Below are 24190 nucleotides of genomic sequence, written 5' to 3'. Positions count from 1 at the left end.
GAACAACTGCCCGCTGCCTCCCCTGCCCACCACCCTGGGCTGACTGGAACCGGCGCTGCCACGGCAAACCAACCACCCAGCACGCGACTGGCAGCCCACAGGCAGCACACACAGCATGAAGGCACTGACCAGCACTGGGCACCTCACGGCCCTCCAGCTGTCAGCTCTCCAGCTGCCAGCTCTGCTCAGAACCAAGGGGAGCAGCGTGGGCAAAGGCCAGCGCCCGGCAGCGGAAGTGGGGGAAACAACAGCTACAGGGACCTCGATTCCCACTCCAACCAGAGGAGTAAAACAAAAGTCCTGTGTCACAGAGAGAAGAGGCACGACCCACATGCAGCCAACGTGTCCCTTCCTGCTGGGGCTGTGCCAACCTTTGGCACTCCAGAAGCAGAGTCCCACGTGTGAGACCCCCCCGAGTCCCTGTCTGGTACCCGGCATCACTTCCCCTGCAGCCCAGGGCTGCCCCTCAGTGTGCTGCCCTCTGAACACAGCCCCAGTGCTGCCCCTCAGCCCTGGCAGAAGCATGACCAGGTGCTGCCGACTAGTGTAGGGATGAGCCTTGCCAGCAGCCCCAGGAAATCCTGGTGCCAACACCGCCCAGTCAATCCACACCGCTGGATTTTCTCAGACACTACCCATTGCTGCTTTCCAGCTCAGAGGCATGGGGGCAAACAAGGGACATGGGGGTAAGCAAGGCTCAGGGGCAGTTCTGTGAAGCTCAAGTTCCCCTGGAAGGCAGGAGGCAGGAGACGAGCGCTACGCTGCCAGAGGAAGAGGCTGCCATTCTTATTCCTGCCTCCTCTCACTCAGGAGGGCTCATGGCACAGGCACTGTGCTCACTGCTTCCTGCCTTTGCCCGTGATGAGCAGAGCAGGAGAGTGTCCCTGCCCTGCCCTGCCAGAGGGCAGTCGGGCTGGTGCCCAGGGCGCACGGGAGCAGGGGCAGGCACAGGGGCAGGCACTGGAGCCAGCACAGGAGCAGGAGCGGGTGCAGCAGCAGCACGAGGAGCGAGTGCAGGAGCAGGCTCAGAGCAGCGCAGCGTGGATGCCATCTGCTGGAACTGCTCCGGAGGCCCCATGCCTGGCGGGGAGCGAGGCAGCACCGGCACCAGCAGTGCTGGGTCAGCCCCGGGGCTCTGGCACTAGGGGAAGAGAAGAGGAGGATCGAACCTGCTTCATGGGAATGGCCCTCCCGCTGCCGATACTGTCCGCTTTGCACTCCGGGATCTTCTTCTCCCGCTCTGGGTCCGCGCCCTTTCGAGACTGGAAGAGAAGAGACACAGAGTCCGTTAGAGCCGGGGCAGGGGAGGGGGAACAGCTCGGCCCCGCCGCCCCCCGCGGGCTGCCGGACGCCCCAGGCCGGGTGTCCCAGCACACCGAGCAGCCCTCTGAGGACGCTCCCCACCGCCTCGCCCTGGCCAGCTCTCCTCTCTGGTCCCCCCACGGCCGAGCAGAGCTGTGCTAGCAGCATGGGGCTACCTCTGACCCCCCCTCCCGCGGGGGCACACGGGACATGGCGACAGACAGAAATGGCATGGGATGCAGGTGGAGCATGGATGGAAGCAGAAGAGGCTAAGGCAGTGAAGAACTCAAGACCTCTACTAATCCAACAGATTTATTCTGTTAACACACTTGCACCATACAAAGTAGCACAGGTCACCGGGCAGAGATACCAGCCCCTTACAAAAGAGCATGGACAATAAATATCTATCACACGTCTAGAGAGTCGAGAGCAAAGCCCGCCAGCCCCCCGGGGCGGCTGCGGGGAGAGCAAACTCCAATAAATACAATATGAAATATACAGTCTGTTGAGCAGAACTCATTCAAAGTGCTTAGGACAGAGGAGAATATCAAGTCATACACAGCATGGAGCACAACCAATACATTCAGAATCACAACAATGGCAGAAGGGCAGCGGCAGCGTCTCTCTGGAGCGTCCTACACACCCCCTCAGTCCGGGAGCGCCCCATGTGCTTTGGATCAGAAAGGGACACGAGCCCCACGCGCCTGGGACACCGATTCACTTGCTTTTGGGCCCAGAACAAAACAAAGAGATCGAAAGAGAAGGAAACTAAAGAGACACAGATGGCTGCTGTGCTGCGAGGAGGAAGAGGAGGAGGAGCAGGAGTCCATGCAGGCTGCAGGAGGTGCAGGAGGGAGGGAGGAGCTGGGTGCTAGCGGCAGGCGCCAGCAGCAGCTCCCGCAGGCAGCAGCAAAGCGTCTTTTGGCCCATCCAGCTCCACTCGCTGCTGTTGCCCGGTCCCGGCGGGTCTGCAGGTCTTCCCATCCCATGAGGGTCGTCCGCCTGGCATCCCCGAGCATGGAAAGTGCCTAGACAGCATCCAGCAGGCCCAGAAATGTCCCAGCTTAAAGTGCAGGCGCAGGCCGTCTCAGCGCTTCCTAGACTTTACATTGGGGGGATTTAAAAGGCTCCTGCGTGTCTCCGAGGGGGGACCCATGCTGGCTGGAGGGCGGGCGAGCCTCTAATCTTAGATCAATCCCAGTGCCCATCCCTTATCCGGCCCTGGAGAGGCAATGAAAAGTGAGAGAATTTGTACAGAGGTGCCGTGTGTAACCACCTGGATCTTCTAATTTGGAAGGAGTTGGAAAGGCCTTTTTGTTGATGAAAAGTTGGAAACAGTGGCACATATCTGCAAATATCGAAAGAATAAAGAGTTTGGCAAGTTATACTGAGACCGCGGACACGAGTCTGTCAGCGATGGGCGGCAGCGACAGGCGGGCGCGCGGCTGGCGGCCGGCACGGCTCGGACTCCGCTGGTGGTCCCCGGCACGCAGACCCTCTCTGGGCTGCCGTCCGGCGGGGGGAGCAGCAGGGGAGCGAGAGCAGGAGAGGAGGAGGAGGAAAAGGAGAAGGAAGAGGAGGAGGAGGAGGACTGGCCACGCAGGAGCCAGGCACAGCTCGGGACTGGGGCGGCAGCTGCTCCCGGAGCTGAGGGGAGCGCGGCCCTGCCCGGCGCTGGACCCCGGAGGGGCTCGTGCCCAGGCCAGGATGGGGGCTGCTGGCTACACCTACGCTGCCTGCCTGGGCAAAGCTGGAGGCACAAAGCCAACCGTCCCTTCCCTGCCCTGCCCCACTGCGGGAGGAGGTGTCGGGAGCTGCTGCTGCTGCCACGACCAAATGGGGTGAAGACGTCAATGTGAGCCATGTGTGTGCCCCAGCACAAGAGCAAGCGAGTGAGCGTGAGCCCCAGCAGCGCGGCGAGTGAGCGCGAGCCCAGATGGTCACGGGTGAGCCCCATAGCGAGGGTGAGCGAGCTGGAACCCACAATGAGTGAGCAGGTGAGAGCCCCAGACGGATGATGACGTCCACAGCAGAGAAGCATAAGCCCCGCAGCAAGCCCCGCTCCCCGCCCAGCGCGGGCCCCCACGGCCTGAGCCCAGCGTGGGGCTCCGGGGCAGCGACAGCACGAGCATGAGCGGCGAGTCCAGGCCTGTCGGCGCAGGGCAGCGGGGGGATGGCGGGTGGCAGCGCAAGGGCGCACTGGGGCACAGCAGCATGAGCCAGGGAGGGGAGGGGAGAGGCACCGTCAGCACAGGGGCGCGACAGCGAGCGGGGCCACAGGCAGCAGGAGAGCTCCGGGGCATCGGCGGGGTTGGTGAGCACACAGGGGAGGGCAGGGTTGGGAAGGAAGCAGCCATGCGTGGGGATGTGCTGCGCAGGGCAGCGAGTGCCGGGGGGAGCAGGGTGCTGGGGGAAGGAGCAGGGTGCTGGGCCAGGTCGCCTGCCGGGCAGTGCGGGGCCAGTGACACGTGCAGATGGAGAACGGGGGGTGGGGGAGGTGCGAAGGGAGCATTCCGGACGTCAGAGCAGAGGCTGCCAGGGTGTCAGCGGCTGGGAAGCGGGTGCACTTCCAGCAGCAGGCAGCAGGGCAGGCTGAGGTGCCAGTGGTGCACAGGGAGGGTGGGGCACGGTGGACGGAGGTGGTCTGGCTCCAGGGCAATGGCAGCTGCTCACACAGGGCAACATGGTGCAACACAGACACGGTGCCACTTCCACAGACAGCAGACACGCACGTACCGAGCAATGGTGGCTGGAAAGCACACTGAGATGGGGAGGAGGAGAGAGGTCTGAGCCCGGCACTGGGGGAGAGGAGCACACTCACGTGGGGAACGGAGGCTGCCTATGCTAGACATGGGGGCTGGGAGCCTGTGTGCACTGGCAGCGCAGGGGACCTGCCGGGCTGCGCTGCGAGCGAGGGTGGTGCGGGCAGGCCTGTGTGCGTGCGGCGTGGGCAGGTGTGTGCGTGGCATGGCAGTGTGCTGAGAGGCAGACTGCAGCTCTGCAGCCACAGAGCCACTGCAAATACACCCTGCAGCTCCCGGGGCTGCCCCCCGTGCCCCGCAGCACGTCCTAGCCGCTGCTTGGGCCATGCACACAGGGCTTTGGGTACTGCAGACAGTGAGCCGCTGCCGGTCTCTGCACACACCAGCTGGCACCAAACAGGAGACCCAGCTGCCAGGGGCTCTGTGCCACGCTCGGGGAACACAGCCCCACGAGGGGAGCTGCAGAGGTCACGGGTGCTGTGCACACTCGAGGAGCAGCTCTCCCAGCATGGCTCCGGGAGCTGCCGATGCACACGCACTCCACACACACACACGCGCCTGTGTGCAAGGCACCGCTCGATCTCAGGTGCTCCCCTGCGCACACACATCCCACCAGCAGCAGCTCTCAGCACCATGGCCCCTTGTTCCCCGAGGCTCCCTCCCTGCCCGCCAAAACAAGCTTCACCTGGAGACTAGTGCCTGGCAGCCTGTGGGTGAGACGGCTGCAGAGCTGCTCCCTTCCCCTCTCCTGCCTGACCCTGACGGATCCCGTCCCCCCGCAGCTCCGAGCCCAGGGCCACGTACCGTGAAGATGTTGGAGCGCCGCTTGGACTGCTTGCGGATGGGGGTGGGCGTGTTGGAGGCAGCAATGGTCTCGATCCGCAGCTCCCGCTGGCTGATGCTGGGGGTGGAGGGCACCGAGGAGGAGTAGTCACTGAAGGCTCCTCCACCATTGGTGGCCTAGGGCGAAACAGAGGACAGTCAGATAGGGACAGAAGGAAACACAACACAACATGCTGCTCCTGTCCGAAGGGGCATCGTGGGAAAGCTGTTTCCCTTCTTTCTGCCCTAGTTCTCTCCACTGGGAAACCAGTGAAATCCACTATGAGGAGCAGAGAATGGACAGAGGCCTGACTGCTGGCTGTCAGCAGGGCAGCAGCCAGGCCCTGCCAGCAAAGACCCAAAGCAAAGGCAGTGAAGCACAGGGCCCTGCATGGCAGGGGCCGGCTCCTCTCAGAGGGCCATGGCTGGGGATCCTGCAGCGTGCTCCCTCTCTGAAACACCGACCCTCGCAGCCATCCCTCAGGCAGGCTGCTGCTCAGAACCCTCCTCTCTGCAGAGGTCATGGGGCACGAAGCTGAGAGGCAGTGCAGAGCCTGCCTGTCTGCCACCCACACTGCTCCCATTCCTGCCTCACCACGGCAGCTACCACACCAATGTGTGTCCCTGCAACTCAGCCTTTCCTGACACGTGGGACAACACACTGCATCCTCACTAACAATTTGCTGGACCTCAGGGAGAGACAAAGACCTGATCACGCAGTTTGTGTCACTGTTTCAGCAATGCATTGCTCTCAGACAAGCAGCTGCTCACTCCTCACTCCCACTCTGCTCACAACAGCTCTGCACACCATGACCTGGAAACCAGCTCACGACAGGCCCCGAGGAGCAGCATCTGCACAAAACACTTCGGGTCTGCAGCCTGACAGGGCACCCGGCAGCCTGAGCTCTCCTGGCAGCTCTGCTGGGCTTTGCACAGCATGTCAGAGATACCCTGAAGAAGCTGCCTCTAAATGGGCAGCACAGCTCCGGCAGCCCTTGCAGATAGGGAGCAGCCCACCTCCTCATGCCACAGGCTGACAGAGGAGCAGCATCCCACAGCACAGGGCTTCCTGCACTCCCACCTACTGCCCAGAGCAGAAAGTGCAAGCACGTGCAGGAGCTGCCAGAGGTGCTCCGCAAGTAACCCTCCACAGGCACAGACTCACTACGCTTGGAAAAGAACTTGAAGATCCTTGAGTCCAACCTCTCACCTCATGCTGTCAAGCCCACTACAAATCCATGTCCCTCAGCACCTCATCTATGTGTCTTTTCAGTATCTCCAGGGACAGAGATCCAAGCCTCATGCTGAGGAAAGAGCTGCTGGAAGCGTGAGCAAGGCTGTGTAGGCAGAGCAGCTCCTGTCACCCACCGCCCAGGCTCCCAGGAAGGGTGCAACTGCTGCTCATGAAATGCACCATCTCACCTTTGATGAGAGAAATGGGAAAAGACACACAAAAGAACATTTCTCTTAAGTGGACAAAGCCATCCAAGAATCAGCTCAACTTCCTCCTCTCTGCCTTCCTCCACGGCAGCCTGCTGAGTGTTTGAGTCCCACAGACATCTGAACCCCTGAACCCTGTGGGCTCAGGGCATCTTGTACCAAGCTACAGAGGCAAGTGTGAGGGCTAGTACCATCCCAGGAGTCTGGAGAGATTCCCCCAAGGCAGACAGCAGTGCAGCCTCTGGCTATACAGCCATCCAGAGCCACCACAGTGCTCAAGGGAAGCAGAGTGCCTCAGCAGGGAGCCAGATACGCAGCACACGCTGCAGGGATAGGGATATTGCTCCTGGCAGCTGCTCTGCTGATCACCTGAACAACCACTTGTGGCCGCTGTTGAATCTAAGCACACCTCACAGCTGAAACCTCGGTAAAACCCAGGCAGGACAAATCCCTCCCCTCAGTGCGTAACAGGACTCCCCAGTGCCACAGGGTGCCCATGCAGGCAGGAACTGGGCTGAAGGCAAGATGCAGTAACTCCTGCATAAACAGCCATGAGCACAAGAGTGCCAAGCAACAGCAGCCAGCAGCCCAGTGCCTGCACTGGGGCAGAGCAGGAGGCAGAGAAGCGGATGGAGCTGGGAACGAATTCTCTGGCAGAAAGACAAATTTCCACCCTAGAGTAAACAGGCAACAGTGACTCATCCCACAGCCTGGGGTGCTCCCAAGGGCATCTCAGAGCCCCTGCAGAAAGGGGTAGTAACAGCAAGGAAATCAGGTGAAATAACTCTGCAAGTACTGCAAGCACCCACTGGCCCAGGCACCTCCTGCCCTGAGCCTGTAGGCAAGGGCCAGGCAGCTGCCCCAGGGAGTGTGGTGGGAGTCGGGGCCAAGCCGAGGAACGGGGCTCCCAAACTCACCTGAGCCCCTTAGCAGTGACAGGGGCGGGCAGGACACCCCACAGCAGAGCCCAAAGCAGCAGGCAAGCAAGAGCTTTCCCTGGGGGCTGTAGGGTCTGGAGGGATCCAAGGTGTCTGTTCAAATGGCGCAGATCCACACCCCACGAGCTGCTGGGGAGGCCCAAGGGACAGACCTGGCACCCCCAGGGCAGTGAGCAGGACTCCCAGGCCCTCCTCCTCCTCCCCCATCTCCCATGGTCCCGTCAAGCCAGAGGACCAGAAGGTGCTGAACACGGTACTCAGGGTCACAGATCTGATGAACACGTCTGATGTACTCATGAGTGCTGGTGGAAAACCCTGACCACAGCTGACCTGCTACTACAGCTCCATTCCACTCTACCTTGATGGAAGCTGTGTCCTCTGAGGCACCAGGCACTGCTGAAGAATAAAACCAAATGAACCGCAACTCCCACAGACAGAAATAAAACCAGGGCCTTTGGTTGGTCCATGAACTGTTTCATAAGGAGGACTGTCCACTGTGCAGGGGCACCGAGACACCTCACACAGCACCCCTGTCCCAGCACCCCTTCCCACCTGGGAAGCTTCTACAGGCACAAAGGTTTGGGAACCGGCCACTGCCTCACACCAGGAGAAGAAAGTCCTTGGGAGAGATGGGTGACAAAATCATCAGGGTCCTCTGGGGTCTCTCCTGTCCTAGTACCTGTGATGGACTGGCCAGATTGCCAGGAGAGCAAACAAGCAGTGGCCACTTCCAAAAAGTTAGTTTGGCTCAACTAGCAGCATCAAGCTACTTCCAGAGAAGAGATATGGCTTCTTTCCACCCCATGTCCATGTTAAATCCTGTGCTCCCAAACCCTTCCTTGAGATCCTTTTCCCCATGCCAGCTCCTTCTCACTCACTTGCACAGGCAAGAACCTCAAACCCCCAGGCAGAAAAAGACAGAACAGGGCACTACTCTGCAAAGACCTTGCTGCTCTCTTGTCTGTCCTTCCTGACAGTGCACAGTGTGTCCATCTCCCAGAGCTGCCCCACTGATTATCTCAGTGCCAGGAGCAGCGCCACCAGCCCCCAGCCCCACTTCTGCAGCCCAGAGCTGGGAGCAGTGCCTGGCAGGAACAGAGCTGCCTCCTCTGTGAGGGGCAGCTGCTGCAGCTCATGCTGGAAGCTGTACTCTCTGGTGCATCCCCCCATCCTGACACACTCCTGAGCAGCCTCTCAGGCTGCAGCAGCTGCCTGGGCACTGGGTTCACTGGTGGGTGTCTGTCTGTCTCTCTCCCTCAGTAGCCAGCCCCAAGGCACTGCAGTGTGTGAGCTGCTCTGTCCAAGTTCACGTTACAAGCATCAGCAACCAGTGAACCTGTGTTTCTCAAAGTCAGATCTTCTCTGAGGTCAGTGGGCAGCCGTTCCAGAACCTCAGGAAGAGCCTCATCGAGAACAGGGAAACACTCGACAGCATTTTACATCACCCACTATGTCTGTTACTCATACTCCACTTATAGAGGTGCTTTTTGTAATGGAAGAAACATGTGCAAAGAACACAGCAAAGATGATTGCAGCAGGGCACTGGGAACCAAAAGGGTTTGTGGTTGAGCCACAGGGAAGAGAAATTAACTTGTAGCCCCACCGCGGTAGCCAGGTTTGCTGAGCACGGAGGGACATGGCGTCTGATGGGCACAGAGCACGTGTGGCGAGGAAGCTCCAGAAGGATGTGGTCTCTCATTACTGCTGACAGTGCCCCAGCCCAGGCACCAATGAGCATTTCTTGCTTTGAAAGGCTGCAGAGTTAGCTGCAGTTTCCTGTGAGCTGCATGCCATACTGCTTCCCATCAAGAGCTCTGGCTTCCCCCAGAGGCACCACAGAATCAGACTCCTTACAGTAGGAAAAGACCTTTGAGATCATCGAGTCCAACCCCTCACCTCACACTGCCAGGCTCACCACTAAACTAAACATCATCTATGAGGTTTTTGAGCATCTCCAGGGATGGGAACTCCCCCACCCCCCTGGGCAGCCCATTCCAGTGCCTTGTAACCCTCTCAGTGAAAAAGTTCTTCCAAATCTCCAGTCCAAACCTGCCCTGGACCAACCTGAACTCCTTTCCTCATGTCCTGTCATTCATTACTGGAGACATCAACCCCTACCTCACTATGACTCCTCTTCAGGTAGTTGTAGAGAGTGCTCATGTCTGCTCTCAGCCTCCTCTTCTCCAGGCTATAAACACCCCCAACTCCTTCAGCCCCACATCAGACTTGTTCTCTAGACCCTTGCCCAGCTTTCAGTACAGACTGCCTCTCCTTCACAGCCAGCCTCAGACAATTATTGGCTAATAACATCCTCAAATTAACAGATACACTCAAACCTGCACTTTCTCTGGACTTTGCTCTCCAGCTTGGATGTCTCCCATTACACTTGTCATCCAGACACACTGCAAGCAGCTGGGCTGGCTCTGTTTGTATCCCAAGCTCGCTGGACACCAAGAAAGCTGCACAGTTTCACCAGGCAGCCACACAGAGTCTTATCTGAACTTGCTGGTGTCCACGTGACCTGGAGCACCAGGAGACTGGCACAGGTCTCTGCCAAAATCTGTGCACACCTACTCATAGTCCAGCTTTAGAAGCCTATACAGCCAGGTATAAACTTCACAAGGGTGAAGCTGCCCCAGAGCTGCAGCGTGAGCCTCAGGCTGGGCTAAACACAACGTGCACAACTGAGAGGTGTGCAGAGGCATGTGGGGTCCCGGCTCTCCCCACCCCAGGTTCCCACCTGGTTGATGTGAACAGAAGGGATGGAGGCTGCAGAGACAGACGAGTGGCTGGGTGAGTTGGGCAGGGACTTGCAGGGCCCGATGGAAAGCTGCTGCTTCTTCCGTAGAGCCACCACCTTCTGAGCCACTGGAGGAAGGGAGAGAGGGACAGGGTCAGAGGCCAGAAAGCAACTTCCCTCACCTGCAGATTTCTGGAGGGCTTCAGTGAGACCCAAATCCTTTCTGGACCCTCCTCCCCTTTCTGGAAATAAACACCTCGACCAAAAAGCACAACAGCAAACAAGCTGAGCTGTTGAATTTGGGAGAGCTGGCCAGGTACCTCCACTGTCATGGAAGGAAGAACCTTTCAGATGAACACAACTGAAGGCACTGGGAACATCTCATGTCCAGTCCAGTATGCCTCATATTGTCTACCCTTGCTATAAAGGCGCTGCCACATTCCCTCTCAGAAAGACATGGTGTGACTGAACGCATTTGGATAAGTCAGATGCTGACAGCAACTGCAAACTCCTGCCAGCTGCCATGGCAGGTCCCACACAGTGACTGGTGAAGGCCAGGCTGATAAAGCTGAGAGCCAGACCCCATGACTAGCAGGACTCTGCCTTGTCACTCGCCCTTTAAGCTTAGCAGTAACAATGGAATTAAGCACGAGGCCAGCAAGACCACACTGGTGGTGACAAAATCTCATCGACCCTTAACTGAGGCTTCTCGAGGTGGTCTTCATGTCCCTGCTTGCCAGACAGGGGTTTTCCACCTCCTGAACACCAGACTTTTCCAAGTACAACTCCTTCCATCCCTTAAGCCACTCCCTGGGACAGTTTGCTTATCAGGCTTGCTTTCCTTCCTTTGGCTGCTGCAGGTGGCTGTTTGATGTCCAACCAACGGGCCCTTCCTGTCCAGGAGGCATCGGAGGCTGCCCAGAGGCTCTGTCCTGTGCCCTGCCCTCAGCCTGTCCTGCTGTGCTGCAATGAACCCAGATGGGTTTTTGCCTGCAGGCAGTCCTGCTGCACTGTGATTTCCAAGCTCTCCTCCCCTTGCAAACACAAATGGCACAGCTCTCCTCCTTCCCTAAAGCAGCTCTGTCCTGTGGCCACTCAGCTCTGCACAGATCCTTCCTCACGCACCCAGCAGATCCCCAGCTGCACTCCAGGAGACAGGGCAGGGAAAGAGGACAGGGCAGCTTGCAGCCTGTCACAGGATAGGGCCCCACATTACTTAAGCATCCTGCAAACTCCTCTTACACGGTGCTGCCACCTGCAGCACTTGTGTCACACAGACACACCCTCCCACACAGCTCCTGTGAGGAACAGCTGATCCATCCGGCCCTTCAGCTGCTGCTCCCCTAACTCTAACACCCAAAGGTTCTGCTGTGTCTCCTCCTCCATGAAACACAATCACATCCCTCTCTGCACCCTCTCCAGCCTCCTGCAGTCTCAGGACCCCCTGCCCCCAGGACCCTCTGTGGGACGGCGTTGCTCCCCACATGCCCTCCCCTGCCTGCAGTTACCATCCTGGAAGACTCTCTCCACGTTGAGTCCATAGGTGGCACAGGTCTCGTAGTAGGTGCAGCGCTTCAGGTCATTGGAAAGCTTCCGTGCCCGCGAGTCATCGATGACGCGGGGGTTGGTGGCGCTGATGGCATCTGCAACACAGCCCACAGCAGCCTCAGTGCCCACCTCCCATCTACCCACAGGGGACACTGCTCACCCCGAGATCCCCACCTCCACAGCACAGCCCCCTCCTGCAAACACCTTCGGTAACAGCGTCCCGCGCTTGCAGAAAGAATGATTTGTCCAATGAACCAGTTTTTAAATGAACCTCATTCAGCTGCCCTGACCACCCACCCGCCGATGCTCCTGAAAACAGGGCACAAACCAGTGCGGGTGAGGCTGGCAAGGCAAGGCAGCCTGGGTGTCGGGAAGGGGACACAGGACCAAGAATTCGCATAACCATGTCAAGAGCAGGGCGGCTGCTGAAGACAGCGGGACAGGAGTGAGAGCAGAGTGCTGCGGGCAGAGCCGAGCCCCGGGTGCAGCTGAGCCTCCTCTGCAGGACCATGCAGCGTCCACGGGCATTAGAAATGTCTTTGCTGCCAACTGCCAGCGTGCCCCTGGCCATGGCTGTCACATGCCAGCATGCTGCCACGGAAAACAGCTCTGCCAGTCTCACAGCCATACCCTACAGAGTAAAGGATCAACAGGGAGAAATCACCCTCAGCTAACGGGGAGAGATGGCTGTGTGTGCTGGGATGCACTCGACAGCCTTAACAAATAAGCTCCACTCCTATCTCAGATGGCTGCTAAGTGCTCACACGGCTGGGAAAAGCTTCCTTCCCAAGAGGAGAGTGGCTCCATGAGGTGAGGCAGCTCTCTGCAGCAACCCTGTGCTACCCCAGCAGCAACAACTCAGCTCCTGCAGGGCCTTGGCTCACCTGACAGCAGGATCCCCAGGTGCTGGCAGGGAGAGCACCCACACACACACAACCCCTCACAGACACAGCCCCAGCGTGTGCCCCAGCCGCGGCAGGGGCAACATGGGAGGGTCCCGGCTGCCCCGCTCTCACCCTGCGTGCCCACCAGCACCATCGGCACCTCCGCCGTGTTCCGGTAGCTGCAGAGCCGCAGGTAGTAGTTGTACACTGTCTGGAAACTGATCTCGTCCTCCAGGCTGAAGACAAACACCACAGCATCGACCCAGGCAGCAAACTGTGAGAGACAAGATCACTCATTACAGCCCAGACAGGCATCCCAGAGCCCCATGCCCAGAGCTGCCAGCCAGGCAGCTACACAGCAGCTTGTGGGGCACCAAGGCACGAGCTCCCTGGCACTGCAGGGACGTCCTGGGGCCACAGTCACCACAGAGGCAGCTCCTCCCCAGGCCCCACAGTGCTCATGTTCTCCCATGACCAGGTTTCCCGGACACAGCTGGGTCTGTCTGTCCCTCCCCAGCAGCCCTCCAATCCCTCCAGCAGGACAGGGTGGGAAGGGACCACAGGAGTTATGAGTTTCTTACCTGGAGCTCGGGAGGACCCCCTTCATCTCGAATCAGCAGCAAGTAACTCTGACCATCCACTACGATCTCCTTCTTAAATCGGCCACCTGGGGAAGGCAGCAAAGCAGCAGGTAAAGCGTTGGGGAAGTGAGCAGCAGAAAGCCCTGAGGAAGATCAGGGGAGGCTGCAGAGCCCCCAAGAAGGTCAGGGAAGGCTGCAGAGCTCTCCAGAAGGTCAGGGGAGGGTGCAGAGCTCTCAGAAAGGTCAGGGGAAGCTGAAGAGCCCTGTGGCAGCAGCAGGTGTGGTGTAGAGAAGGGAGACACCTTCAGAGCCAAGGAGAGAACTGAAGGCCCAGACCACCCCCTAGGTGCCCTGGGAACCAGTCCTTACCCTCTGGAGACTCCTCCTGCACGTAGGTGCCGGTCAGGTAGCGGTGCACCAGGGCTGACTTGCCACTGGACAGGTTCCCCACAATGCCCTGAAACAGAGGCACACATCACCCACTGCCCATGGGCTCAGCTCCCCTGCACGAGGCCACCCCTGCGAGGAAACCCCCAGGAAGCAGGCAGGGGCTGATGATGGGCAGAGCTGGCTGTGAGGGGACAGCACAAGGCGGTGGGACTCAGTGAGAGGTCTGGAGGCATTCAGTGGTCTCGGCCAGGCTGTGGGCAGCAGGCCCTGGGGCACAGCCAGCCAAAGAGTGCTGAGGGCCCGTCCTCCCCGAAGCAGCACAGCCCTGGCAGCGCCACAGCAGCTCTTCCCACGGCTCTGTTGCTCCCCTTGCCCTCCAAAAGCCAACTCAGAATGAAAATAACCTTCTCCCAGCGCACACAGCCCAAGTTTTGGGGCACTACATCTCTCAACAGCACTTGTCATTCTCGTGCTGCCCAGCATGGAGCCCACTCCCATGCTTCTGCAGGCATCCTCCTGCTCTGCCCCCAGCATTAGTCAGCACAGGCTGTGGGAGCTCCCTGCTGCTCTGGGATGTCTTTTGGCATCAGAGGGATCAGGTGCTCCACTTGGTGAAGCCTCAGACAGTAGCTCTGCTGTGGTGGGAGAGCACAGAGAGCAGCGTGTCCGTGCCCTGGCAGCCGTGGGCTGCCTGCCCCAACCCAGGGGTCCTACCACAGCCCCAACACGGCAGCCCCAGCACACTGTCAGGCCTCAAGGCTCTGAGCGAGAGCTGCTTCGGCTGGAAAGCCCTGAGCAGCAGAGATCCCCAGAGGTCACAGAAAACATGGGAAAAGCACTGTGCTAATTGTGGAAGAATGAGGAGCTTTGGGTTTGTTTGGCCTGCAGCGCTGTTTTGTAGCCTGCAGAATGTTCCCATGTCAGAAGGCAGTGGGCAGAACAGCTGCAGGAATGCTTCTGAACAGAGAGACATTTTACAAGCCAAACTAACAAATGAATATTCAAAGAATGAGTTTTCACCCAGCCCAAGAGCAGAGGAGCATGGCAGCATGGTTGTGTTTGCAGAAAGGCTCCTCATTTCTCAGGGGCTGAAGGGAGACAGACCAACAGGCTTCAGACAGAGTCAAGGGCTGCCACAGAGAGTGAGGAGTGGGCAGTGCAGCAGACTGCCTGTGGTGTCCTGCCTGGACACATTCCTGTGTCCCCTGAGCAAGAGGAACCTGCTCTAGCAGGGGGTGGCACTGGATGAGCTCTGCAGGGCCCTTCCAGCCCCCACCATGCTGGGATTCTGTGACAAACCAGAGGACCTCCATCCCCTCTGTTTGGCAGGGCAAAGCAGCAGGGGTGACACTTTCCTCCCAGCAGCATCCCTTCAGTGCAGTGACACCGCAGGCCAGTCATTTCTGAGGGGTGGTCAGTAGAGGCCAGAGACACAGCAGCACAGAGCTGAAGCCAGTGGGGCTGGACCAGAGAGGTGACACCTCCCATGTGGGTGACTCCAGGAGGGTGCCACAGACCTGACAGCCACTCAGGGCCTGGCCCTGCTCTGCCAGCGGCTCCAGCCATCAGGAACTACGGCTGCCACGGCCAGAGGAAGGGTGAGGGGCTCCAGCACTGCCCTCTGACCTTGACATCCAAGTGCTCACCCAGATCAACACCCTCTTCTTTACAAGTGTGAGCCACTAAGCAGCTCTCGCCTCTCCCAGCAGAGCAACAGCCCCAGCTCCTCTCTCCCCTCTGTGAGGCTGAGGCCTGCTGGCAGTCCCACTTAGCCACACCACCACACGGGTGTTTCTCGGGGGTCTGGAGGAGCAGCACAGCAGCAGAGGTATCCGAGGCACAAGCCATGGGTACTCACCACCTTCAGCTCAGGCACCGAGCGACTCAGGGTCCATTCCTGGCTGTTCACAAACGAATCTGTAAAACAGAGGGAACAAATCATCAGATCACTGTGGTCACCTTCGAGACCCCAACAAGGACCCAGTCAAACTCTCCCTGATCCCTTCTCCACGCAGGAGATATGTGGCTCTTCCTTCTGCTGAAGGCAGTGCTGGGGCTGCCCATGTCTGGGAAGAGTGAGGGCAGGAAGGCAGCACAGAGCCCACGCACCACGGGCAGGGCACTCTCCCTCCTGCCCTGTGGGAGCACAAAAAGCCCCACAGCATCCCCTTCCCGAGGCACGTGTGGTGAGGGACGCACTGGAGGCTGGCTCCCTTCTTGGGGGGCACGTGCTGTAAAGGACCCCGGAGCTCAGGGCAGGCAACGGCTCAGCAGTGCCCCGAGCAGGGCGCTGGGGCTGCCCCAGCAGCGTGTGGCAGGCACTGCAGATCCAAGCTGTGCTTGGGACTGAAGGCCAACACAATTAATTACGTGTGTGTTACATAATCTGCAGAACTCTGTAACAGGCTAAAGGAGCTTGTAACAGGCAGGCACACAGCTCCGAGGGCACAGGAAACACCCTCCCTCCTGCCACACAACTCACAAACACTGCATTCACATCCAAACAATCTCCAGGAGCCAGCCAAACAACAGGCTTCCCAAATAAAACCCGACTGGAGGAGGAGCACGAGCCTGGAGAGCACCTGGAATACCAGAGGTAGCCAGCAGCCACTCCTAACAAAGTCCTTCATTCGCCTGGGAGGAGGAAGCACATCCTCCACCCAAAGCCAGGTGGGGGGCTGAAACAAGAGCAGCACTTGCTGTGAGACGAGGTGAGAACAATGAAGGGGTGCTGGACACCAGCCACGGGAGCTTTGGGAACCTGCAGTGAACCTGCTGCCCTCGTGCCACGGGCCGCTGCCCGAACCCGCAGCCCAGGCTCCCAGAAGGGCAGAGGCGAACCCGCGAGGGCAGGCAGCGACCGACCCCGGGGCCCTGGCGCTGCCCCACACCACGCCAGGCCCCGCAGCTCCTGCGGCAGCTCCAGCCCCGCCGCCAGCGCAGGGCAAGTCCCGGCTGTGCCGCGGAACTGCCCGAACCGGCCGGGCGAGCTGGCGCTGCCAGGCTGTGCCCGGCAGCCGTGCCAAGCACCGCGGATGCCGCCGGACCGGGCGGGACGGGGAAGGGGGCGATGCCCGGCCCTGCAGCCCCGCCACAACCCAGCCAACCGCGCCGTGCTCCTGCCCTCCCCACTGCCAAGGGAAGGCCGGGCACACCGCAGCTGCCACCGCGGCTCTGCCTGCAGGCTGTCGCCTCGTCTCACCCCTCCACATACAACCCGTGGGGGACACACAGCCCAGGCTGTGTGGGGAAGGGCCTGCTGCTGCTGCTCACAGCCGAGGGGCTCACAGGCACCCTGCCCCTCACGTCCACACGCTGACCCCCCCTGACCCCCCACTACCTGGCATGCAGCGGGGAAAGGGGCGGATCCACCACTGCCGGTAGCACCCACGGGCCACCCCACGCTTCATCAGGTCAAAACCAGGTGAGAAGCCAGTGCTCACGGCTGCAGCTTGCCATTCCCATCCTAAGTCATTAACACTGCTTCTTCAGAAGCTACACACAAACCAAACCCAACTCTGACGCAGTGGCACCAGGCCATTTAGAACCACTGCGAAGGTTCTCAAGAGGAATCGTTTCGTCAGGGTCTCTCCCACCTGCCCTTCTCAGGCACAGATAAAACCTTTATTAAAACAACTACTAAATTAGGAGAAAAACAGTAAATTCTTGAGCCATTTCGAAGAGGCAGCAGCACACCTGCATTACCAACAGCGTCACTTGGCCTAAGAAAGCCCTTATCTCCGCCTGTAACTTTTGCTCTGCTTGTTGCCAGTTGGCTGTGATGGTTAAACCACCACCAACACTTTCTCCTTCGCTGGCACTCCTCCCTCCCTCCCTCCCTCCCAATCCCAGGCAGCAGCACATTCCCACTGTTTCACCTCAGAGGCCTCGTTCTTCAACACCACCACAAAAAAAGCCAAAAACCAGGCCTGGCTGCTGGCACCTCCCGGCCATGCTCCAGCCCTGCCTTGGGAGCAGCCTCCTGAAGAGAACCTGAGACCTTTCCTTAAGGGGCTTGAAAGCTGAAACTCCTCAGCTCAGGAGGTGTTTGTGTCAGCTTCCCCAGGTTACCCCATTCGCAACGCAGCACCTGCACACGTGCACTTCTGGCACTCCCTGCAGACCACGGGGAGAAGTTTGGCTCCAGCTGTAAGAGGAGGAACAACAAACGCCTCCAGGTGCACCACCCAGCAGCCTGCAGCACAGATCTCCTCCCGGCCTGAGCGCCCCAGGAGCAGGCTCCAGAACCTGCCACAGCTCCTGCAGCACCTGAGGAGCTGCCTGTACTAAATCCAAAGCCTTGCCTTTACACCACTCCCACCTACTGCCTGGACAAGCTACTCAAGACCACCAGCTAGCCCAGGGAGGGTCTGGAGCACAACCTCCTCCCATGTCTCAGGTAGGGTCCCTGCCACAACTGAATCTTTCACCTTTGTCACATCAGTGGCCCTTGGTCCTTTCCTCATGCCCACTGCCCTGCTCAGGGTGCCCCAGCGCCCTGCTCCCGCCGCAGGCGGGACTGTACAAGCCCTCTGTGCTGTGCTGGGGCCTGGGAGACCCTCCTGCTCCCGCTGGCAGGCCGGAGGGCTGTGGGTCTGTTCTCATGTCACCAGAAGCCCTGTGTCCTGCACTCACAGGGATGGCTCCAGCCTTTGCTTTCCACACAGCTGTCCAGCACAGAGCCAGTGGCCTCGGCAGCAGCCGTGCGCGGGCAGGCACCGATGGCACCCACAGAGCTGCCAGAGACACCTCAAGAGCACCTTCTCAACCACCCAGAACAGCCAGAGGCTGCCAGCAGCTGCTGACACGACCTGCTGATGTCAGCGTTGGCCATCCCCGGGATGATTGTGCTACTAAAACCCGGCACTTGGTGATTTCCTGCACTACACAGGTGCTGTAGGGCTGCTGCCAGAGGCTGTGTGGCTGTTACTCACCCTGATCAGTGTGACGGGCCCCAGCCCATCGCTGCTTATCAGGAGACCGATGTGGGTGGAGGCCCCTGCTCCACCGCTGCCCCCAGAGCCCGCACAACCGTGCCCACAGACCCCGCAGTGCTCCTGCCTCAGCTCCTGCCCACACAGGCACTGCTGCGCCAGCACCGGCAGGACATCCCTGTCTCCTCCTGGGGAGGACTGGTGACCACATGGAGGCACACAGCGAGCCAGCAGCCCCAGCCCGGCCCGCCAGCACAGTGTGGGACCCTCCACACAGCCCGGGGCCATGGCTCCAGTGCCTGGGGTAGAGCTCACCTCTGGCTGGCACCACCGCCACGGGCTGCCCTCCCTGCCACCACAGTCCTGCAGGCAGCGGGGAGCAGACATTCACCTGATGAGCTTCACTGCTAGACTACCTGTTATTTGGTATTCCACACTGAAACACACCCAGCCACCCTTCTTCCCCCTTCTCTGTGTTATTTAGTAACACAGAAGAGACCAGTCTGTAGGTGCTGGGGTTGAACACGTCCCCAGGCACATCTGACCTCCACAGCAGGAGCAGCAGACTCAGGCACTACTTGCACACCACAAGCCTTAGCACAGCCCAACAGTGGCCTTGGCTCCAAGAGACAACCACACAAGGCAGGGAATTGGGCTGCCCTGTCCTGGAAAAAGAGATTCAGGCCAAAGTTATTACTGCCCAGATGCTCCTGCTCATGGAGATTTCCAGGTGCTAGCAGCTCTCCTGTGGAAGATGGGAGCCCGTGCAGGAGTTTGGGAGTTGCAGTGGACAGAGTCCCTGCCGTGACGAAAAGCACATCTGGACATAAGGCAGGCAGTCTATGTAGCTGACATCCCTCGACCAGCCAGTTGCCCTGCACACCTACCGTGACCCACAGAGCAGACCAGAGTTGTGGGACAGGCAGCATCAGACACTAGGGACAAGATCAGAGCCCTCCGTCTCAGGGGCTGGACACAACAGCCCCCGCTGCCTCTGCAGACAGCACATCAGGAGTTCAGCCAGGCAGCACTGACCCACCGCTGCTTGGACCCACTGCTGCAAACTAGGGGGAGAAAGGGGCTGGCCAGGCCCAGATGACACCCAGGCTGCTCCCTGCAGAGGTGGAAGGGCAGCAGATTCCTCTGCCTTGTGCTTCAGAAACACCAGTGCCAGACACATGTGGTCTCTGCACACAGCAACTAATAATTAACCAACTCGTTATCCAAGCCACTGTGGAACTACCTTGGACACTGAAACCCTGGACACTAAAAACAGCCTTGAAACCAGGTCAGAGGCTGAGCAAACACAGCAGTGCCCACACAAGCCAAAGTACCCCTGTGCCCGCACACACGGACTGAGACATGCCGAGGAGCACCTCTCCACGCTTCATAAAGTTCAGCCCTGGCACGGCTTAGCCAGCACGGATACCCTGCCCAGGACACCCCTCAGCAAAGCTGTCTCACTCTGCAGCAGTGAGAGGATGCTGCCCATGTCCAAGGCTGTGCTTACAAGCTGCCTCACCCCACAGCCTGCACAAGGGACAGCCTGGAGCTGTACCTGCTCCCTCTGCTCTGCCAGCTGCACAGGGTCTGCTGAAAGGGAGAACGGCCAAGCTAGTGACATGGAGAGGCAGATAATCCAACACAAGTGCTGCCTGGTGAAAACCTGTTCCCAGATTGTCTGACCTCAGCTCTAGCTGCTTAACCCCACAAGCAAATGCAGGGAAAGATTAAAAAAGCAATGGTTTTTGAAGTTCCCTCTTGCTACAGATGCCTGTAGGCTGTAATCAGAACACCTCTGCACCTACTGCACACATCTCCTCCGACCTCATCCTGAGAACTAGGCCTTTGAGATCAGAGGCCCAACGACTCCTTCCTGGATGCTTCCCACACTTCCCATCTTTTCCTGCAGCATGGACACCAGACGGGATTCAGCATCTCAGGCACGGCCTCCAAACCCATCGTAACATCTCTGTTTCTCCCCAAGGCTCCCAGCTAAGTTGAGGCAGGTACCAACAAGAGATGATGCATATCATTATCTACTCAATTCACCATGCAAGCTTCACCTTACTCAAGTAAGAACACCCCTTTCTCCTCCCAGTAGTCTTCCCTCACACGTGCCCTACACGACAGACCAAACACCAAACAGGAGAGTTAAGGAGTTACCTTAAAGCACTTCAACAAGCAGAGTGTCTTTCTGGGAGAGGGCAATACGACTGTGCAGAGTTCATGAGCTGTTGGAGATGCCGAACCACTCACATGACCCATCTGTGCACAGGGAAAACTCCAGCCTCAAAGCAAGTCCATGTTTCCCATGCCTGTGCCTATCAGAGGGCTGCTTCAGAACTGCACCTCAATGCCTACAAATGTTCCTCAGAGCCCCTGACCATGGGGTTTTGTGATCAGTCCAAGACTCTCTGCTGACTTTGTTCTCCGTCTCCAAGGGCCCTCGACCTCCCTGGGTGCATTAACAGGAAATCACAAACACATCAGCCTTCATCCTGCTACACAAAGACCAACTGGATGGGTATCTCAGCAAACAAAACACTCCAGGTACTGCAAACAGAGTAGCAGCAGTGGCTTGGATCTCTGTCTGGACTCATCTATCCAGCTTTTCCAAAGAGCTGATAACCGCAACTGCAGCTGCACCCCCTCAGAAGGGCGTGTTGGGACGGCTCAGCAGCTTTCCCAGGGCTAAGGTGGGCAGCACTAGCACAAAGCATCAAAGCCTGTGGAACACTGACGGCTGTTAGAAACACTGCTGGCCTGCAAATCTGAAATAGGAACCAGGCAAAGCCCTCCTGAGCTGTCACGTCCGTGACCATGCTGGAGCAGTGCTAAGGCTGTGCACCACAGGTCTGTGGTGTCCTGGGAGCTCAGAGGCTCACAGCTCCCACCAGAGCCAGAGCCCACAGACCAACACACCCAGCAGAGACACCATCACCGACTCACAGACTGGTTTGGGTGGGAAGGGGCCTTAAAGCTCATCCTGTTCTAACCCTGTGCCACAGGCAGGGACACCTTCCAAAAGTCCAGGGCACTCCAGGCCCTGTCCAATCTGTCCTTAAACACTTCCAGGGATGGAACAGCCACAGCCAGTCTGGAAAGGTCATCACTAAGCCATGTCTCCAGCAGGAGCCATGGCAGCAGGACACTCTGGTAAGCTGGAGTCTGGTGTTTGCTCCAAGTCCCCTGCAGTGCTCTCCAGTGAGGCCTCTGAAAGCTCTCCAGCAGCCAGACCCCCAAGGAACCCTGACGTGCCCCAGCAGCAGCCAGGTGAGGGGCGAGGACCTCAACGCGAGCACTAAACCTCAGCTGCTCCCCTGGGAATGTGGCCGCCGGGCTCCTGCTGGAAGCCACCAGCAAGCAGGAACAGGCCCCCCACCGCAGGGGCAGGGCTCGGCCCTCCCTGCCCAAATACACCCACATTCCCCAGCCATGAGCACAACCTCCCCTCGCCTGGGAACCTCCTGCCACCCAGTCGGCACCCAGCGCCCGGTCTGGCACCCCTGCCAGCAGCACGGCCCCCGGGAGGAGCAGCAGCATCGCGTCCCTTCAGCCTGCAGTGTGCACAGGTAGCCCTGGCCACCCACCCAGGGCCTACAGAGCCTCTGGTACCGCTTCTGGACGGCACAGCGGGCACCAGGGACCAGAGGGACTGGCAGGAACGAGCCCGTGGGCTCCCTGTGCAGCACCCGTGCGGCAGTAGAGCCGAGGCTGCCAGCAGCGCTGCTCTTGTGTGGGCCCCTGCAGCTCAGCCCTGCTGGAAAGCATCCCGAGCACAAAGGCACTGCTTTGGGAGCATACGGATTCCTCAGGGAGCCAGCCAGCCCCAAGTCATCCCTCTGGCACGTGAGCCAAGCCAGGGAACCATCTCCACAAGGCCTGGACCCCAGCGCAGAGCAGTGGGAAGGCAGTGAGGCCCGCAGGCGCCAGGCAGCGGCTGCCCTGCCTCCCCGAGCGGCAGGTCCCGGCCCAGCCCCCAGCTCTGCGCGCAGCACAGCCTTCAATGCCTTAAAAAGCCTGTGGATGCTGCTCTGGCCTCACAGCCCCTGCCAGGCAGCGCAGCACCCGCACACCCGCCTCTGCAGGGCCCCAGCAGCGCCGCCCCACTGAGCCCCTGAACGCTCCAGCAGCCCACAGCAGCCAGGCCAAACACCAAAGAGCTGAGCACCTGAGGACTGCCTCACCTGCCAGTTCCCATCTCATCCCTGCTCCCCGGGTCACCCTGCCCTCCGTCCCTCAGCCACAGCACTCAGGATGCCACCACCGCTCCGGGCAGCCTGCTCTGCAGCTGGTGGGCACTGCCATGCTCCCCAGCACACAGCGTCCCCTCAGCCCAGAGGAAGACCCAGCAAAGCACCAGGGAGCTGCTCACGGCAGGGAGGTGCTGGCACATTTCTGTGCTCCCCAACCCTCTCATGCTGCTCAGTGCCAGTAATCTCCCAAGCAGTCCAGCACTTGCTCAGGAATCTGCTAACTAAATCCCTCTGTCTCTCCGAGAGCTCCAGTTCCCTCCACTCCCCCCACACTGCTGCACAAGCCTCAGCTATCCCTGCCCTTGCCAGGACAGCTTGGAGGCAAAAAGGGCAACGGACACTGGGGCAGGAAAGAGCGAGGGACACATGGGCTCAGCTCCCAGGTGTGCGGCCAGCAAAGTAGCCTGGACCCCCCCAGCATTTCTCCTCAGCTGGCTACATCACAGCTCTTCCAGCACCTGTGACGATGGCGGTGCCCACAGCCCCTGGGTACTGGAGGGCAAGCCAGCCCAAGCACACCCATGGAGTGCTCTGCAGCCCCAGCACACCCACGCTTCCTCGCTGCAGCCGGGCTTCCTGGGCGCAAACCTTGCAGAGCACTGAGACGCAATCGCGTGCTCACGCCCAGCCCGGGACTTCGGTCCCCACAGACCCCCCAGGCGCGTGGGGCCTCTGGCCACCCCTCCTGCACTTACCCAGCGCTCGCAACGGGCCGCTACCCAGCAGGATGGGCTCGGCAGTGCTGGGGGGGTCCTTGGGGCAGACGCTGCCGGTGCTGCCGCGCTCTCGCCTTCGGAAGCGGCTCGTGAGGAGTCTCCAGAGTCCTCCCGCTTGCCCGGGGTCGGCGTGCAGCCTGCCCCCGACCCTGGCCAGCTCCGGGTACAGCAGGTCGCGCTTGCTGGGACAGGTGTGCAGGGAGCTGGCGTCCCCCTCGCTCTTGGTGCGGAGGCGCGCGGGGCGCAGGAGCCCCCCTGACTCGGAGCGCCGCAGCTCGTGGCCCCGGCGCAGGCGGAAGCTGAAGCTTTTGCGCAGGGAGCTGAAATTCTTCCTGGGGCCGGGGCTGCTCCGGCCGCTGCCCCCAAAGAGGTTCCAGCGGCGGCTGCCCCACAGGGAGCCCCCTCGAAGGAAGCCGGGACTCTCCGCAGGGGGCGGCTGCCGGGCCGAGGGCAGGAAGGTCGTGCTGCTGGGGCGCGGGCGCTGCGCCCCGTCGGCCCCGGCGAGCAGGGCCGCCACGCCGTCGCCCTCGGCCTCGGCCGCCGGGCCCTGCTTGCGGGGCGAGCGCAGCCTGAAGAAGTCCAGCAGGCTGCCGCGGGCGCGGGCGGGGGGCGGCGGCGGCAGCAGGGCTGCGGCCGACAGCCCGTTCCCCGCCGCGCAGAAGCTCTTGGGCCGCCGCCGCTGCTGCTGCGCGGCCTTGAGGGCGGCCTGGACGGCGGGGACGCCCTGCAGGTCCAGCGACTCGCAGACGCTGACGGCGCGGCGGGGGCTCGGCCGCGGGGCGCCCCGGGCCGCCTCGCTCCAGCGCCAGCCCTCCGCCATCGTCAGCTGCGGGGCTGCCCCATGGCCCCGGGCCGCCCGCCGCTCTGGGCCGCT

The 24190-nt window shown here is 60.1% G+C and overlaps 1 protein-coding gene across 4 annotated transcripts in view; it reads right to left on the bottom strand.

Moving 5' to 3' along the window:
* The window catches only part of AGAP3 (ArfGAP with GTPase domain, ankyrin repeat and PH domain 3), a 111237-nt gene that overhangs the window by 45444 nt on the left and 41603 nt on the right, over positions 1-24190 (bottom strand). For 2 of the 4 annotated variants that reach the window (XM_061996575.1, XM_061996574.1), the window contains exons 2-9: positions 15266-15324; positions 13387-13474; positions 13018-13103; positions 12569-12710; positions 11513-11647; positions 10005-10132; positions 4869-5024; positions 1170-1262 (exon numbers count right to left, since the gene is read on the bottom strand). In XM_061996575.1, coding sequence (XP_061852559.1) covers positions 1170-1262; positions 4869-5024; positions 10005-10132; positions 11513-11647; positions 12569-12710; positions 13018-13103; positions 13387-13474; positions 15266-15324 — 887 coding nt within the window. Of the gene's footprint in view, positions 1-1169; positions 1263-2548; positions 2651-4868; positions 5025-10004; positions 10133-11512; positions 11648-12568; positions 12711-13017; positions 13104-13386; positions 13475-15265; positions 15325-23295; positions 24137-24190 lie in introns of those variants that run through there. The other 2 variants (XM_061996573.1, XM_061996576.1) reach the window with 2 other exon arrangements.

Source organism: Colius striatus, chromosome 5, assembly GCF_028858725.1.
Source record: "Colius striatus isolate bColStr4 chromosome 5, bColStr4.1.hap1, whole genome shotgun sequence".
NCBI lineage: Eukaryota > Metazoa > Chordata > Aves > Coliiformes > Coliidae > Colius > Colius striatus.
Note: the sequence above shows the minus strand (reverse complement) of the source record. Positions and strands in the feature narration are given on the sequence as shown.